Source organism: Micropterus salmoides, unplaced genomic scaffold (genome assembly GCF_014851395.1).
Source record: "Micropterus salmoides isolate LMB-PRFRI ecotype aquatic unplaced genomic scaffold, ASM1485139v1 Ms_hic_scaffold_11, whole genome shotgun sequence".
NCBI classification, from domain to species: domain Eukaryota; kingdom Metazoa; phylum Chordata; class Actinopteri; order Centrarchiformes; family Centrarchidae; genus Micropterus; species Micropterus salmoides.
Genome location: NW_024040152.1, coordinates 15,901,587 through 15,920,901, shown reverse-complemented (window position 1 = coordinate 15,920,901; position 19,315 = coordinate 15,901,587). Strand labels below are relative to the sequence as shown.

Genomic DNA, 19,315 nt, shown 5'->3' with positions numbered 1-19,315 from the left:
TATATATATATATATATATATATATATATATATATATATATATATATATATATATATAAATATATATATATATATAAATAATATATATATATATATATATATATATATATATAAATAAATAAATAAATAAATAAATAAAATAAAATAAAATATGCGCGCACAGTCACACATCCACACTTGAATAGACTGCACAAAAACACTGTTACGCTCTGGTAACCATCACAGGAAGTAAAATCACACATAAAGGCCTTTTATTAATATGTTCCTAGTTTTACTCAGGCGTTGATGAGGATTTTTTTTTTTCTGTGTCACTCTTTTGCATGTAGACTAATAACTTCAATCGTTTATTCAAACTCTCAGGAAATTGCAGGGATATACAGCTTTGATGATTAAAAATATATATATATTCTCAGCTGTTGCACGCAAACTACCACTGTCTGTGCTCACAGTTTTAAACCCACAGCATGTTTCTGCATGTCAGTACTGCTTTCATGGGGCGCTTCTACAATGTGTAGATTTATACTAAGTGCAGTTTTCTATGTACATTGGTGGTTTCACCTATAAATCTAATTATTTCATTTTTCTCTTGAGGAACATGAAAGGTTTTTTCCTTCATTGAATGATTATAACAGACACGCAGTGTCACAGTGGCTACATACTGTTTGTCTAGGTGCCCGGTGGAAATGTATACCATTTATTTTTCTTTGCCATACATATTTACAGTACACGTGTGTATGTATGTAAATGGATGTGTACAGTATCATTGTGAACATTAACACAGTGGAAGGGGTTCTGACTTGATATTCTTCTTTCTGTCGCCCTGCTTTACCCTGTACCAAGTATGGGCTTTTTGTAATGCTTTTTGTAAAAGAAATACAAAAAAAGAAATAACACAGCAATAATTAACAAGCAGGAATTGTGTACTTTTAAAGCCATTCTTTATTGTTGTCATAAATGTTGTCCTTAATTGATGTTTTTAAATGGAGAGACGTGGTAGTGATGTTTGATTTAATTGAAATGTTTCCAGTATTTTATTATTATGAAACTTTTGATGATCTCTTGGCCTCTCCATTGCTCTTTCCTGATTGGTATTCAGGATTTAAGTGGAATAATGAGAACTAAAAACAATATGATCTACAGGTGAGAAAACCTAGAATGCTCCAATGAGATTCCCCAAAAGTTTTTTTGTGTGGGTTTTGTCTTCTTGTTTATGTAAAAAACATTTTGATTTGGACTGAATCCTTGCCAAGATCCAATCACCAATCATTTTTTTGTTGTAAGTTTGTACTGTAGAAGAATGTTGTGGGATAAAACATAATGCTTCTAAAATATTTTAATTTTTAATATGTGGAATAAGTTTAAATTTGACCCTTTTTATTACAGTTTTCATTGTCTGTGTGTAACACTCACACACTCATGGTGACTAATTGTATGTAAACCCATGCTGGTGATTGTCCAGTTTTCATTTTCAAGAGGGTGGTATCATGTTGGTGACTGTGTTGTCTTTTTATTGTCAAAACATTTTTGGTTGCTCTGCAACCAGGTTTTTTTTTTTTTTCCAATGATGTGAACTTTTATCACTCATAAAAACACAAATATATAAATATACTGTATATGTTTAAGAAATGAGAGAGAAATGAAATGTTTGTCTTTTGTATTAAATTGTTATATTGTTGAAAATGAAAAACTTGGAGGTTGTTTTGAACTGCACACACATCATTTCAGGTATAGTACTATCATAGCAGAATTAGTCCCCACACATTTTCATTTTATCCTTAATTACAGTCATATGTATTTCCAGTCTTGTTCATGATGGCTAGTTTTACTGCAGCAGCACGCTCAACTGATCACACTCATGCAAGAGTCATGGCTGTCTTTACTTACATCCATGCATGTATTCACTTCCTTGAAACAGTTAAATGTTATTAACTGGTGAAGAAACAAAAGCCAGCTTAACTTTGATTGGCCTGTATCTATTTTACTTCACCGTTCTGTGTATCTGCAGAGGTCTGCGGGTATGTCGTGGGATCAGTTTACGCCTTTGTCCGTCCCTCCCCTCTTTCTCAGCCTGGGGTGAAATGGATGAAAACCAATGTTAGTCCTGGTCAAAAAAAGGTTTACTGTGTCAACTTATGCCCTGCTTGAGTTGCACTTACAGTGACCGGTTATGTTGTCAATCTTGTTTTGCAGCATCTTCTTTGAGCATTTTACTCAGATCCACTTGTTATTTGCATAGAGTCACTTTACTCTGCACTTGTGTGCATCTCTGTTGTGGCATCGGAGTACAAGCAATCTGCATTTTTTTGGTCAGTATCAGTTTCCAACCGCTCTTAAGTGGATTGCCACTACGGCATCATATCCTCTTTCTCTTCCTCAACCTTTTCTTCTTCCTGTTCTGCATCTTGACCATTCTATACCATATATTTTTTTGCCACTTTTACACCATAAAATAACCGAAATCTTGTGCATGCTTGCAGGGGTTGACTGAGCATCTTAATCTGCACACTATATTTGCTTTATAAACTTTCGTGCGGCCACATTTTTCAGCCGTGTTGTCATGTGTCCATACCTTGTGCTGACCAGGATCTCCAGCGACTCCTGTAAAGGTGTCCTCTCCTGTAAAGGTCTTCCTTTCTGAAGAGACCATGAGAGATGCCTGGGTGTTCTAATCTCAGAAACGGCCTGATTGTTACCAAACTCCTTATTAACTATTCATAGTGGACACAGGTGCCAAATGGGGCTCTGTGTGTCCATCTTATCTTTGGTAGGAGGACAGTAGGTGTCAATGTTGAGAGAAGAAAAGAAACTAAGACAGAGGAATGGATTGAGTTCAGACAAAACAGAAGAAGAGTAGCACTGCTGCACGGTGGATTGTTTGAGCATTGAGCCCATTCAGAGGAAGATAAACTGGATTTTGGAGTAATTCAAGCATTTGTGGAGCTACTTTCATGGTGTCAACTATCGGGGGAAAGTAAACCAATGAGAAATACAGACCTATTTTTTTTTTTTTTTTTTTTTTGGTCAACATGGACACTCCAAACCTCCCCGTGGCCAGGTTTGATGTGGATGTCGACCTCGGTTTTGCCCTCTTCTTCTTCTTCCTGCTCTGCTTCTTCCTGTTGGTGACCATAGTCCGCTGTGCTCAGATGGTGCTAGACCCTTACAGCTCAATCTCTGTCAGTATATACCAGGAGGAGCAATCAGAAGAATGACAGACCTACACATTACACAGTAGAGGCATTTTTTTCTACAAAAGGAGCGATGCCACTTGTTTAAACTCTTCAAACGGGATAACAAAAATGAGTAGCCAGAAGATTATTCTGAGGCTTCTCTCGTATGACTGAGTCCGTCTGGTTGAGTTGCGTGTGAGTGTTTAAAACAAGTTTCTAACTATATAAAACAACAAAAGCTATCTACCTGCAGCATCCAACGACTTACAATCAGAGTATATGTATGTTGTCTATGCCTATAAATAATAGAAGGTATGCATGTTTAAAAATATGATTAGACACAGTTGGAAGAGTCCTCAAAGAGATGGCATGTGACACAAATGATGTTTACATGTGTGCCGTATAATCTAGGCATGATTTAGATGGTTAGTTTTTCATTTATATCCCACAATGCAAAGTGGTCAAACATCAGCATTCCTTTAGCATCAGAAAGGACATTTGAGCTTGGCAATTTGGGCATTGGCATTGTACTATGACGTGTAATATGTTCATGATTTTTTAAATCAAACAAATGTTTCCATCCAGGTAGACCTTTCTGGTGTGATAAATATAAAGGCCTGCGGGTCCATATATTAAAACAGTCAGCTATTGAAAACCAGAATAAAGTAGTATTTATACAGTAAAATTTAATATAAAGTATTGGCTTAGAATATGCTCTCCCTTCTACGCTAATGCAGCACAGATGTTTCAGAGTTCTCAATGGTGGAACAATGATCCAAAACACATGTTCTGCCCTTTTCCCTAAATTCTGTGACAGAATGTTTTGAAGCTTTTCCACAAACTTTCATGCAATTTGCTTTGTTATTGAACAAATGAAATAAAGCATGTGTTGGTAATTCATCAGTAGCAGAATAAGAAGAGTCAAGAAAAAAACAAGGAGAGATTGTTTCTGTGTGCCCTGAATCCTCCTTTTAGGAAGTGGTTCTCCAAGTGAATACAAATAAGTTAAAACTCCTGGACGGGAATAACATAAGAAGTTGCAGCATGACTCAAAATAAGAGTCAGAACTGCGTTGAAACACATTGTTTTTAAGTCATATGTGAATTTTCTATTCACAAGGTCTTATGCATTTACATGAAAATCTGTCAGCCTAAATCCAATTACTTGAAATACTGTTATAATATTTTAAATAATATTGAGTTTTCTTTGAGTGTTTCTTTTTGCTTACATAAGTGTTATAGTTTGGTTTCATAGCCTGCATTTAACATTTTTAAACTGTGAAATTATACCTAATGCTCCTATAAAAGAATGAATCATTGTAAATTTACCATCCATACCATCCCTCTTGGTATCATTCAGAAACTCCATAATTAACTTCAAATAGTTGCTGGTTAATCTCACTTGGGGTATTTTAGTGGCATGTGGAAGATCGACCTAATTTATTCTCAAATTATTAAATCCATCTCTGGAAACAGTTTAATGACGCATTTTATAAGTTCCTGGAGTTAAGTATTTATCAGAATATTTATATAAACTGTGTTTAAAAGGGGCAATTTGTTTATTAATGTCGCTAGTTAATCTTGATTAAGTTTCAGATGCAGTTTTGTAGAACCTGATTTAGTTAATATGTGCTAAACCACAAATAATAATAATATTCTGTTATTGATGTGTCGGCAGTGTTCTGGTTTACTTCAGTTTTCTTCACCATGAAAGTGTTGGTTAATTTATTATGACATGATGAGAAATTTAAGCGCCTCATTCCCTACATCATGCAGCTCAGGTGCACGTTTTAAAAATACCTTAGTAAGCCGGGTGGGCGGGGCACTTGTGTTTCACAGAGATGACCCAACAGCGCGAAATAGCACCGGCCACTTCGGATACCCTGGGATGCAAAACATGCACTTCTTATTGTAGCTAGTCAGTAGCATTACCTAGCTAGCCTTACATTTTCAAGCAGACGGGATGGAAAGCACTGAGGGGTGAGTGTTGAGTGCTGTCTGCAAATGAAGTTATCATCTGATGTGTCAGCAACTCCAGAGGACACAACGCTTTTTATTTTCCAAACTCCTGCATCAGTCGGCAGATGAGATGTTCTCCGTGCTAATGCTAGGCTAACGAGCTAGCTTGCGCTCACTCGTGTCACCTTTCAGTTTGTTTTCTTTTAGCTCCCCGTCTTGAACGGAATGTGTTTTTAAGTGTCAATGAAGTTATGGTGGGTTACGTTAGCAGTTACTCTGTCAACTGAGATAAAAAGGGGAAGTTATGGAGGTATTTTAATGGGATATTAGCTTTCAAACGGTCCCTTGTTTTGCTAACAAGTAACGTTAGCAGCCTTAACGTTTCGCGATTCTCCAGTTTAGACTCTGGCAGCAGTTTTAAGATTTAAATTTAATGTTACTTACATTATTTGATGTGTGCCACATCAGTACCAGGTTTACATATTCTTGCAGTGGTTTATTTGGTTGGGACAGCAGTTACCATCAGCCCCTACGTTTCTGTGTGCTTTGTGTAAACAAAAGGCAACATCATCACATAAAAATCAGACTGAAATAGAGGAAGTAGTGGATTGTACACACGTGTCTCCTCGTCCAATGCACAGTGTTTTAACTGCAGCCCAACTACACAGTAGATAATCTTACAGGGATGGTCCGCATTGATGCTTTAAACGTAGTGATGCTGAGCCTCCACCAACCATGTACTTACCATGACACAAATAAAGCAGACCAACACCGGTCTCGAGTACTACAACACTAACACTAGCTGCGCTGTTGTTAACACAAGACTAGGGATTCAGTAATGTTTATTTTTGGAGGGGTGGTTATGGCGCATAGATAAGATCCTTGCCTTTGGTGTGGGAGACCTGGGTTCGATTCCCACTGTGAGACCATCCATTGAGCAAGACACTTAAGACCTAGTTGCTCTAGAGGTGTGTGACCTCTGACATGTATAGCAATTGTATGTTTTTTTTGGATAAATGAGTAAATGGAATTACTGACAGATGTTTGCAGACATGCAAATGAAAAACAGGTCAGCCTTGTCAGCAGGCTGACCATCATCATGGTATGGATGTGTTCCGATATTGATGTATGAAACCCAGAAGAGTCATGTGTAGATATTTAAAATAATGTTTACATGTCCTGTTCCTGTTGTGTTCCTTCTACTCAGGATGGAGGTGGACGGCTGGGACCCCGATCTGGAGGAAGAGCTAGGCATTTCTCTGGATGAGTTGAAGAAGTGGATCGAAGAGGCTGTGGAGAAGAGCGAGATTGTGCAGAAGAAAAAGGCTCAGCTGACAGAGCTCAAGGAATGGGTGGAGCAGAAGGAAGAAGAGGAGGCAAAGACGGAGATGCTTCTCAACGATGCCAGCCAGTAAGTAGACATTATCTTTTTCTAAAGGTCTGATTATTATTATTATTATTATTTTATTTACAAACATACATCTCTTCTGGATGTTTATTATTTTTAAATGTGTTATTAGTTGCTAGCATGGTTACTATGTGGTTAATTGTTTATTGGCAAGTGACTTTATCCATTTGAAAGATTTGAGGCAGCATGAGGCTTTATCTAAAAGGAGACTTAGATCAAGATAAACCTGGAAACATGCATGATTTATAAAGTCAGCAGAAACAGAACCACTCTCAGAACTCGCAGAGTTTTTGATGGTACTCTGAGTGTACTTTGGATATATGTCTGCATGACAAAGGAAGTTGTGGATTACTGTGTAAAAGCTAGCTGTTTGAATCAGCTACTGCATAATGGGAAAATGTCGCAGGAAGCATCAATGAAGCAGAAGGAACAGATCAACAACTATCTAACCACCAAACATCGTGGATGTCAGTTTCAGGCACGCCATAATAAGATAATATGGGTTTTCTAACAAACACAAAGAGTTGCTCTGCTGATTTTACACATGCTTATAGTTTTTGTGTCTGTTTATAACAACATAGATTGAATTGTTTGACATCACATTGTGCATTATGTTTAAATTTCATTTTGTAAAACACAGTGTGATTTTAAGTGTGATAACACGAGCAGAGGGATGACAGGAAATAAGGGAGAGAGATGCAACAAATGTCCCCAGCTGGACTTTTTTGCCCACACATAAAATTTGTAAACCTCGATTGTGCAAAATTAATTGGAATATTTTTTTGTGGAAGATGACACAAGGCCAAGGATTACTATGTCTCTAAAAGAAAAATGCGAGTGGGCAGCCACCTGTGACCAATGAATGTGGTGCAAACACAGAAAATCTTCTGTTGTTGAATTGAATTTTCAATATATAAACAGCATAATGCAAAAGATTGAACATATTACAGTAAATCAATGCAGAACAGGTAAAAAAAAACAAATCTGGGCACATATAGTAGTTCACCAAAGTAAAATAAGAAAAGGGGCACAAAGTATTAATAAAATACCACATAAGTACGACATAAATGAAGTACAACTGGGGAGATTCATTGGTTTATAAAAAATCTCTTAATCTTTTGACGGAAACACAAAATTTTATACATTGATGAAGAAACTGTATTTAATGGGATCTGTCGCATCATGGCCAATACAAAAACTGCTTAGTGTTTGCGGCGATCCACTGGTGCATCCTTAGGTGCACAGGACTTGTTTGTGTCTTACAGGCTCACAGTTGTTCTCTCTGCTCTTCCTCAGGTCCATATTGGAGTGTGAGAAACTGGTGAAGGCAACTTACCATAGGAACGGTCTCGTTTACCGCGAGAGCAGCTCTGAGGATGAGGGGGGTGGAGGAGGCGTGTTGTCCTCGGAGGTCATCGAGATAGACGATGACGACGATGACGATGTCATTGCTGTTGGCTGTCGTAAGTCTTGCTACTTTCAGTTACCATTCGTTGCTGCTACAACATGAAAACAATCAGGTTATTAAACATCTCTTTCTCTTCTGCGCTTCACAATGTTTCAGTGGTTCCTCCAAAGAAGCCTGTCACTCCGGGCAAAGATCCAGTGGTGAGAGCAACAAAAAGCTTCATTGCATTGATCTGTATTTACACTTTACTGCTAAATGTTTTGTTATGGGCTGGTCTGACGGCGTGTTGGTGTTGAGTTTCACTAAAAACACTACTTTAAAACTTTGTCAGTTATTTCCAGTATCTGTAACTTAATAACAAATAAGTTGTAAGACTAAGTTTTAGACTAGATAGTATACGTAGTGAAATAAATGTATACATATACTGTATGTACATATACTGTATGTACATATACAATAAAAATATACCTATATTTTAAAACACAATTAAATAAAGTAAAGAAATTAAATGAAGCGAGGTGCAAAGTACAAGTACGGAGCAATGCATTAATAAAAGTGTGTGGTACAAGCAATTAATAAACTGAAAGATGCACCCTCATTTCCTTATGTTTCCTGGGAATACCAAAATAGACCACTGACGCTCATCATTTCCTGAAATGTTGCCAAAATTGTGTTAAAAGCATGATAGATATTAAGGGGAGGGACAGGCCTGGACAAAGGACTGTCTTCCTGTCTGATTTAATCATAGACAGTTTACCAAAAGCTAAAATCTACTCCTGTCTCACAAAGCAGGATTAATTAGATTGAGTAAAAAAAAATTGGATGTGGATTTTACAGCAAACATCTGCGAGGAGAAACACTGCTCATTGTATGCAGATGATGATGTATGTCCTGTTTATTTATTTCGACAGGTAAAAGAGGCATCTGCAGCTTTACAGAAAACCTCTCAGCAGGTGCAGAAGTTGTTCCAAATGGTCAACAAGCCTTCGCCAGGTGCCCCATTGCTCAGATCTCCAGCACAGCCTCCATCCCAGTCAGGTGAGTGCACATGTTAAATGCCCATACCTGTTTTATGTTTTATATTTTTGATACTAAGAGTGTGTGTGTGGCTTTCCTGCCCGCCAGGTATTCAGAGTTCAGTGCCAGCAGTGTTTATATCCCAGGTTCCATCTCAGTCCATGACCCAGCCAAACCCAAACGTGAAAGAAGATGAGCTCAGAGTCGGGATGAGCATTCTGGGAAAGAAACGCACCAAGACCTGGCACAGAGGCGCCCTCGTTGCTATCAGTCCTGTTGGTGTGTTCCCAGAACATTCTGTTCAACTTTTAAAATGATGTAAAACATTAAATATTTAAGGTTTCCTGTATAAATTAGTATTCATTGTATGTATTCTCTTCTTGAATTTTCCTGATCTGCTATCTTTAATGCAGCACACCCTCTGTCTATATTCAGGAAACGGAATATTCAAGTATAAAGTGAAGTTTGATAAAGGAAAGAGCCTGCTGTCTGGAAATCATGTGGCTTTCGACTATAACCCCACCCTGGAGATTCTGTATGTCGGGGCTCGTGTAGTTGCCAAGTACAAGGATGGCAACCTGGTGTGGCTATATGCTGGAATAGTAGCAGAGATGCCCAACAACAAGAACCGTATGAGGTGGGCGAACAAAGCCAAAAAGTGGGGAAATTAAGGGTGGGGATGCTGATTGCATGTGCTTAATAGCTTATGGTAGAGCTTTACTAATACTGTATTTTTGATGCCAGTATCAGTATTTAAGAAATATTGAGAAAATATCGTAATTTCTTTTAACAGAAACATTTTGGGTAACTTAAATTTAGTTAGAAGAATTGTGACCAAGACCAACGATGTAAAAGAGACACTACATATACAGTGTCTGCAAATGCTGATTTATCTGTGACAAGTCAGAATCTGGTTAATATTTTTTTTATTATGTGTTTCAGGTTTTTGATCTTCTTTGATGATGGCTATGCTTCATATGTGACACTACCTGAACTTTACCCAGTTTGCCGACCATGTAAGTGCCGTTTCTCTTTTTTACTTCCTTCTTTCTTGTAGTCTGTGAACTCTGGTAAATTCTACCCGTTATGCAGCTGTAAAATAAGTTTGTTAAAGGTTCAATGTGTAATATTTAGGAGGATCAGAAATCCAATAAAATTTACATAACTATGTTTTCAGTTGTGTATAAAGACCTTACATAATAAACTGTTTTTATTACCTTAGAATGAGCCATTTCTATCTACATACACCGCGGCTCCTCTTACATGGAAGTCACCATGTTGCGCCACCATGTTTCTACAGTAGCCCAAATGGACAAAAAATGCTCTACAGAACGCGTTTCATCACTACATTGAATACGTATGAAAAAGGGAGAAGAATTAGTAGTAGTTGTCTGGTTTATTAGAAGTAAGAAGAGAAGTGAAATTTGGACAAACAGAGGACCACACTTATTATTTATCACAAGACGGAGCATGTTGACGACCGTAGCTTCTCCTGCGCGCTTGGAAAGGGAGGGGTGATTGGTGACTGATGGTGCATTCATGTGGTGTCGGAATAATCTGAAGTTTTTTTTTTTCCCTCCTTAAATCTTTTATTGCAAGAAGAGGAATAAAGTATACATGGGACATAAAGAAGTAGACAGAACAGGATACAAATTTATAAGACACAAATAATAAAAGTTTTACCAGGGGTAGTCTATATTATAGTAATATTAAAGGAGGACCATATGTTGACAGTTTTCACAGCCTTTTTGTTGTCGGATTTAGAAATTAAAATGATAAAAGATATCGTTGATGTATGGTGTTGTTTATACATTCTGATAATGATAATCCAACAAATGCCTTCACCACTAGATGCCACTAAAACTTAGACACTGAACCTTTTAAAGCAGTTAAGGTTTTTGTGAGCCAAGTTGTGGTACAAGTTAAAATGACAAATTAATAAAAGTGAGTGAGATTATTCTTGTTTTTTACAGTAAAACGTACCTGGGAGGACATTGAGGATGCATCGTGTCGAGACTTCATCGAGGAGTACATCACTGCCTATCCCAGCAGGCCTATGGTGCTCCTAAAGGTTGGGCAGATCATCAAGACAGAGTGGGAGGGAACCTGGTGGAAGAGCAAAGTTGAGGAGGTGGATGGAAGCTTGGTCAAGATCCTCTTTTTGGTATGTTGGCGTACAAAATTGAGAAAAAAAACCAGTCACCTTGTTAGACAGATGTCAGAAAGAATAGAAGCGTAACAGTTAATTTATCAGTGCAACAGTTGACCGAGAGTTAACCTCTTATGTGGTTTTGTGTTGATCAGGATGATAAGAGGAGTGAGTGGATCTACAGAGGCTCCACCAGGTTGGAGCCAATGTTCAACCTGAAGATGACCACCGCCAACACCCAGGAGAAGAAGCTTGCTGGCCAGCAGAGGACACGACCTAACATGGGTAACGCACACACTCATATTCACACGCTTGCAATTTTTCAATCAATTATGTATATTATATTATACATATTATATAAATATTTGTACCTAATTTAGATAATCTTTTAGAAATTTGTTCTTTTGTGCTGTTAATCTGTGTCAAAAAGCCACTTTTTAACCACTGTGTTGGTGTTGTAAAAGAGGAAAATATGAAAATATAGGCCTTCTGTTATAGCACACTCACTCAGTCATTTTCACTTCATTTCTCACTGTCCATTTCAATTCCCAGGGGCGTTGAGGAGTAAAGGCCCGGTTGTTCAATACACCAGTGACGCACATGTTGGAGCCTCTCCCGTAAAAACACCCCAGGCCTCACCTAGCCAGCCTTCACCACCACAGCGTCCTCAGCCCCCACAGCCCCAACAAACCCTACAACCCCAACCAACCCAACAAAACCAACAAACCCCTCAACCTCTGCAGCCTCCACAGCCTCCACGTGTTGAGTAAGTGATGCTTACTGAACATCTAGCACAAACACTACTCAAGACATCTTTTTACATACTTTGCAATTGAAGAAGAACTTGATGGAACAATCACTAGCATGCTACCAAATTCCCTTAGGGCAGTCTTCTAAGTAAGATCAGTATCTTCTCATGACCCAGTTAGAGCTTCATCCTTTGTCTTATAGAAAATCGAGGCAAGTGACCAAAACAAACACTGTGGAGAAGGATGGGAGAAAAGTATTTCATTCATGTGAGATACTGCACTGTCACAGCTTTTCCATTTCTAATGCATTGTTAGAAATGAGATACATTTTAGCTTTACATTTTTTTGCTGCTTACTATGTTGAAAGAAAGTAGGAATACGTCTGACTTAATGAATGACTTCTTCTTCTTCTTCTTCTTCTTTTAAAGAAAGGTGTTAACTTCGACCCAACACCCAGCAGTGATGCTGGGTGTGTTGTCAGAGGTGAAACGTCCTTGAACAAAACACTGCTTTGAACCTGCCGTTGAGCTATTCTTTAACAACTACTCAAAGCTGCATTATTTGATGCTTGACATATCACTTTTATAAAGTTGGCAAACTTGGCCACCAGCTGCCTGTTTTTACACAATCGACACATTCAACAGACACAGAGCAACATTAGCATTCATTTGGAGTCGACCTAATGAAGTCAAGTACAATATTCACTCTTTGAGCTTTTACAGCTTCTCCAACATCTGATGGAAATCAAAAACCATGAGCGGATTCACAAATGCCCTGTAGAGCTGAGCAGTATAGTCAAGTCATAACTCTCTGTGGGCCTGTCACTTTAAACGACAACTTTCACATTACATGTTAGATTGAAGCTTTTTTTAATGAAAATATAGTGATAAGTGGACCTTTAAATCTAGACGATTTGGAAGGAAGAGGAGACTTTTAACATTGGCTGACTCTTTTTCTCCTCGCCATCTTCAAGCAATAAACATCAGATGGCGAAGAAGAGTACTTCTCCGTTTGTCCCTGGGGTGGGAGGCACTCACGCCTCCAAAGTCATGCAGTCAGTTTCATCCAGTCCCAGCACAATCTCTGGGTGAGTCCACCTTGTTGTTTGGTCTAACACATTGCCTCTTGTGACGCAGAAAAAAACAGGAAAAGCACTGTTGAAAAGTGTTGTCCTGTTAGACATTTGATTTCTTTTTTCTTTTGTTTGTTGATCCGTAGTGGGAGAATGCTGAATGTCCAAAATATGGTTACGTTAACACAGCCGTATCAGAGACAGCTGCCCTCCCTGGCTCCACCCCCTCCTCCTATCACCCACGCAACGGCCACCATCCCGCATCAGCCCGCATACCGTGCCCCGACGGACCGCATCTTCTACCTAGCACACAACTGTCAACCCGCCTGTCTGAATCGCGTCCGACCTGCAAAACCAGACACGCACAGAGGAAAGAACCCCCTCCTCACTCCTTTACTGTACGATTTCAGACGCATGACCGGACGACGCAAAGTCAATCGCAAGGTAAATTTGAAAGAAGAGTAAAACACTTAGCAATATTTTACCTAACCTTTTAAATATGTGTATTTTTTTTTTTTGCTCTAGTTTGGAGTTAAAATGAATTGTACAATTCTTGTCTTCCTCACCTCAGATGTCTTTCCACGTGATCTACAAAGCTCCGTGTGGCCTTTGCCTGCGTAACATGGCAGAGATCCAGCACTACCTTTTCCAGACACGCTGTGACTTTATATTCTTAGAGATGTTCTGTCTAGACCCCTACGTGCTTGTGGACCGTCCCTTCCAGCCACAGAGGCCATTCTACTACATTCCCGACATCACTGGTGGAAGGGAGGACATCCCGCTCTCCTGTGTCAACGAGATTGATTCCACACCGCCTCCTAAAGTAGCTTACAGTAAGAATTACACTGGAAACAAAGGAGAGATTAATTTGGGCTTGTGGCGGGATCAGACTACACAATATTGTTTGAGCTTTCGAGATGATCAGGTGATCGTAGAGTCTTTAAAGCAGAAGTCTACTGATTTTGGACATATTAATTGAGACACTTACAATGAATCCAGTTACCTATCAGTTAAAACATGGATTGTTGAATAGCTTGAATGAAAATACTTTTTTATTTCTATTTCATTCCCTAGTTGTGCCTGGATGCCTTAAGTTTTTATAATGCAAATCATTTTGCTGTGGTCTATTTTTGCAAGCCTTTAGCTTCTTGCTTCTGCTGAAGGTGTTTTTTTATTGATGACCTATCCATGCCTTTTGCTGCCCCTACCTTATTTGAAAAGTCTCTTTGGAATAGGTTATTGCAGAGACTAATAGATCCTCCTCTCATCCCTTCAAGGTAAAGAGCGTATTCCTGAAGATGGAGTATACATCAACACCAGTTCAGACTTCCTGGTTGGTTGTGATTGTACCGATGGTTGTCGAGATAAGTTAGTGAGGTTCCTTGCCCATGACCCCATCCTTTTTTCATATTTCTCCCACTGTTGATATTCTGAACATACACCTTTGTGTCTTTATTACAGGTCCAAATGTTCTTGTCACCAGCTGACCCTTCAGGCTACAGGTTGTACACCGGGGGCCCAGATCAACCCAAATGCTGGATATTTGCACAAACGATTAGAGGAGTGCCTTCCCACAGGGTCAGACATTTTACACACACCAAAGCATCTCCCACCTGTGGTGCATTCTACAGAAAGACTAACTCACTCTCACCCCTCATAACCTCCATAAAAGATAATTACTCCTGAATATTACAGCTAATTTGGTTGTATTGTCTCAGAGGCCATGATCTCTCTCCTTCTTTTTCTCTCAGTATCTATGAGTGTAATAAGCGCTGCAAATGCTGTCCTCAGATGTGCACCAACCGGTTGGTGCAACACGGCCTGCAGGTGCGTCTTCAACTCTTCAAGACCCAGAACAAAGGCTGGGGCATCCGCTGTCTGGATGACGTGGCCAAGGGCTCTTTTGTCTGCATCTATGCTGGTGAGGAAAGGGAACAGACTTATAAGAATGGTTTTACAAGGACAGAGGTGATCGAAAACAGGCGGACATCATCAGTTTATTCATTACAATACAACAACAGATGACTTGATTGCAAAATTATTTTTTTCCCTTTTTATTCCACTTTAACAGGTAAAATCTTGACAGACGACTTTGCTGATAAAGAAGGTCTAGAGATGGGCGACGAGTATTTCGCTAATCTGGACCATATAGAGAGTGTGGAGAACTTCAAGGAGGGCTATGAGAGCGAGGCTCACTGTTCAGACAGCGAGGGGAGCGGTGTGGATGTGTCGAGGATAAAAATCCAACCATCTGCTTTAGCATCAGCTAACCCTGTTGGGCGACCGTCCAAGAAGGGTGAGTCCAAAAAGGGTGAGTCCAAAGGGGAGAGATCAAGGTTGTCCCTAACTGACTGAGTTGGGTTCTCGGCAGTGTTTGTGTTCTCGACCCCAGGTGACATTTTACCTTCCTTCTTCTCCACATGATTTTTCACATCTTTCTTTTGTTTCTGTCACAGTCCGGAGTCCAAGTTCATCTGGGGACAGCAACGACGACGATGAGAAGGATTCAAAGAGTGAAGATGAAAGTGACAGCTCAGACGACACTTTTGTGAAGGAGAGCTACTACAGCTCCAGCTCTGTGTGGAGGAGTTATACCACACGTGGTCAGGTCAAGGGGAACAAGGAAGGTGAGCTGGAGGCGTTGTTAGGAGGTGTATCTCAGAGGACACTGTCAGTGTTTGCAGTTTTTATTTAATGGAATAGTTTGACATTTTAGGAACTATGCGTATTCGATAGTTCTATTAAATTATCGATACCACTCTCCTCTTGTCTGTAAGGTAAAGAACTAGTCCAGGTAAGCAGATTTAGTTTTCTTTTGGACAGAGTCAGGCAAGCAGTTTCCCGTTTCCACTCTTTATGCTAAGCTAAGCTAACAGGCCCCTGGCTCGAGGTTCATGTTTATGGTGCAGACATTGTGTCAATACTTTTCTTCTAATTCTTGCTGATTCTAGTGGATGACTAACACCAAAATCTGTTATCCACTGCATTGTGACTGCACTGTTGTTGTTGTTAACATTTTAAATTAATTCACAAAGCAGCAGCTGAGCTGTAGAGACTTTAAAAATGTTATTATTTTGTCTTGCTTTTTATATTTCATATCATTTGTAGATTAAAACAATTATGTATAGACTATTTGATAAGGAAAATAATTGTTTCTTGCATCACTAATCCAAAACCTTTGCATCCACATGGCATTTATTTTATGCTTCCAGCGAAGTTTCAGGGTTAGTGTGCATGTAAGAGTGCCACATTTGGTGACTTGGAGGGTGAGTTAAAGGTTAGATCTTGGTATGTGCTGTATCTTTCTCAAAACACCTCTTTTATTATAACAAACTTATCTACAGTGTTTCCCCTGCATTAAATGTGTGAGTCCAAAGCTAGGTTTGGAAGATTCCTGGGGTTTGTTTTGTTTTTTTCACACACCCCTCTCGGTCCTGCTCCAGGGAGTCAAGACAGTAAAGACGGATTGAGTGCATCAGCCAAAGGAACTGATGACGAGAAGCCCCCATCTATGCCAGAGGAGACGGGGAAAAGTAAAGTGGCTTCCTGGCTTACAAGCCAGGGGCTGAAGAAGGTGAGTAAAGAGGAGATAAAGTTAGAATAACGTTTTATTGATCTGAACTCTGTGTGCGTAGCCTTCTTTAAATAATTGCAGTGTCTCACACAGAAATAAAAATAATCCTCGTGCTCATCAGCACTCTCATCTTAGATGTTATCATTTGTGAAGGGATAAACGGTAAAAGGTGGAATTTATTTTAGGAGATTTTGTCTCATCACTGTCTTGCATAATGATAGATAACCTTTAATTTTCTGTTTTCCATGACAGGATTCTGGAGACAGCAAAAGGTGTGTTGGACAAAATATTCTTAAAGTTTTTCCTGATTTTAAACATGTTTTATTTAACAACAATTCAACAGCTCTGTGAGTAATAATATCTTTAGAATAATATAAAAATGTTTATGTGTTTCTTGCAGTCAGATGAAGACAGAGATGGGGAAGAAGCAGGATGTGATGACCCTCTCTGACAGTGATGATGTTCAGACCATCAGCTCTGGATCCGACGACAATAAGGAGAAAGAAAAAGTCACCCCAGGTAATTTGAAGAGACAGGATTAATGTGAAAACACCTGAGTTTAGGTTGGTTTTCACTTGCGATTTTCTAGTGGCATTTTGACATCATCATCCAGTACCTGCACTCACTATGCCAATATACAAAAAATGTCTGTGGACACATCTGCAAGCAGCCTTGTCAGTGTGGCTGCTGTGGAACAATGTTAGTACTCCACCTTGTGAGTTTTTGAAAGTTGGAGCAGAAGTTAGTTTTGGGCACTGAAGTCTTTTCTTAATGTTAACATGTTCTTCCCATCCTAAATAGAATGGAATAATGGAGTTATACATGAATTTCCTTTATTTTGATGTCGGAATTATAAATTGGCCGTCCTGCTCTCTACAAATTGGCATCGGCCATTGAAAAACCCAAACTGGTCAACCACTAGTTGTCACTGTTTTCACATTTCATTCTTTTCTTTCTTTCTCGCTTGGTCTTGTTGCTGCTGTTCTGGCTCAGGTGTGACTAAGAAGCAGGTAGCAGTGAAATCTACACGTGGCATCGCCTTGAAGGGCAGCCACGGGATGATGGTAAAAGCAGGTCCGTCTGGAGGCGGGGGACCAGGAGGTCAGGGAGGAAAAACTGGACAGCAGGCACACACAGGAGGAGGCGGTGAAAACTCTTCCAAAAACACCCGCCTGTTCTTTGATGGTGAAGAGTCCTGTTACATCATTGATGCCAAGTTGGAAGGAAACCTTGGGCGTTACCTGAATGTAAGTGTGTAATATACACAATCTCAGTGTGTAACCATTTAACTCACTCATTCACTCAAATAAATCTAATTTTGTCTCCTTTCTGTATTACAGCACAGCTGCAGTCCTAACCTCTTCGTCCAGAATGTGTTTGTGGACACACATGACTTGCGGTTTCCCTGGGTGGCGTTCTTTGCCAGCAAGTGAGTTTTGAAACCAATTTTAGATTTGTCACAGGTCCCGTTATGTCAACTATGAATATTTTTCAGCCTCAGGAGAATTGTGTGAATCGCCAGGGGGCCAAAAACTGTGACGTGTAAATGTTATTTTCACAACTTGTTTCTGCTGCTCCATTGGCCAAACATATACTGCAGGTTTAAGTACTATATGTGTGAGTTTCAAGGCTAATCAAATGTCGGAAAACTGCACAGCGATTTGTAGTACTGAGAAGGATGCAAGGTTATCATTGTTTTATCCTCCGATGTGAAAATTGCCTGGTAAACAGTAGAATTACACTATTTTTTAGTCTACAGATAAGATGTTTTCCAATAGAGATGGAAATTATGGATCACTTTGCAGATTTGAATAGTTTTGATGATTGAAGCAGTAACTGTTCAGCACTATTTATAAGGTTAATACTTCGGCAGCCACCTATCTGCTACAGAGTTTTTGCATAGTAATTGTCTCCTGTGGCTTTCACAGTCTGTTGGTAAGTTTTTAACTAGGAAGCGATTACGCCTGAGCTGACAGCAGTCCTCACAGTGACCAGTGAGGGAAGCTCCACTACCTTTTCATATACAGTAGTAAATCCAGCTATGTGTTTTTCCAGGAGAAGGCAGTTATTAATGTAGTCATCATTGCACCATACTGGAAAGCTCTTGTCCTGCACTAACTTGCCTGCTTGCCTGTGTCCTCGTGCAGGCGGATCCGGGCCGGCACAGAGCTGACCTGGGACTACAACTATGAGGTGGGCAGCGTGGAGGGGAAGGTGCTGCTCTGCTGCTGCGGATCCACTGAGTGCCGAGGAAGACTTCTGTGATCTGCAGTCATCATGAACTTCACTCCCTCTGCTGGATCTTTAGGAAACTTAGAGAAGCCCTTTCCACACTGTAACTTGTTCTTTTTTTTTTAAGAAAAAGGAAATTTATTACAGCTGTTTTGTTGCCTTTTATTTTATATGAACCTATTACTTGATTTGCCCCATTTTATCTGTGACCCTTATCTGAATAAAATGCAATTTTCTTTAATGAACCAAAGCTCCTGCATCTGCTCTTTTGTGAAACAACATAGTACAATGTCAGGCTAAACCAGTTTAACTACTATGGGAAAGCTTGTGATTAAAAACTCAAAAGAAGAACAGTGTATGTAGATGCAGAAGTTACTTTCATAAATGCATAATTGAATCAAACAATTTTCACCACTTAATAAAATATGTAATGCTGCTCAAGCATCTTAATCCAGATGATTTATGTAATTAAAACATGAATTAATTTGTTTACATTGCACGAGACAAACGTTTATATTTAAATTTCTTAAATGTTTTATATAAGAAAACTATCTGAACAAATTGTCAGAGCTGTGATT

At 39.3% G+C, this 19,315-nt stretch overlaps 2 protein-coding genes across 3 annotated transcripts; both read left to right on the top strand.

Annotated features, from left to right (window-relative positions):
* Positions 1-2,501: 2,501 nt before the first annotated feature.
* Positions 2,502-4,791, top strand: LOC119897550 (cortexin domain-containing 1-like). The gene has a single exon (XM_038711342.1). It carries the CDS (start codon positions 3,027-3,029, stop codon positions 3,210-3,212), a length of 186 nt encoding a protein of 61 aa, XP_038567270.1. The 5' UTR covers positions 2,502-3,026; the 3' UTR covers positions 3,213-4,791.
* A 204-nt stretch (positions 4,792-4,995) lies between these two features.
* setdb1b (SET domain bifurcated histone lysine methyltransferase 1b) lies at positions 4,996-18,987 on the top strand. 2 transcript variants are annotated; one of them, XM_038711329.1, is made up of 25 exons: positions 4,996-5,149; positions 6,336-6,539; positions 7,833-7,999; positions 8,101-8,144; positions 8,856-8,982; positions 9,070-9,240; positions 9,397-9,598; positions 9,904-9,977; positions 10,935-11,125; positions 11,266-11,395; positions 11,663-11,876; positions 12,833-12,946; positions 13,078-13,375; positions 13,503-13,764; positions 14,209-14,299; positions 14,393-14,509; positions 14,683-14,852; positions 15,003-15,227; positions 15,388-15,558; positions 16,375-16,505; positions 16,758-16,777; positions 16,906-17,024; positions 17,499-17,752; positions 17,846-17,934; positions 18,653-18,987. In XM_038711329.1, exons 1-25 carry the CDS (start codon positions 5,133-5,135, stop codon positions 18,768-18,770), a joined length of 3,720 nt encoding a protein of 1,239 aa, XP_038567257.1. In that variant the 5' UTR covers positions 4,996-5,132; the 3' UTR covers positions 18,771-18,987. The 2 variants fall into 2 exon arrangements, with proteins under 2 accessions (XP_038567257.1, XP_038567256.1); XM_038711328.1 differs by having other exon boundaries at positions 15,003-15,242.
* Positions 18,988-19,315: the final 328 nt, after the last annotated feature.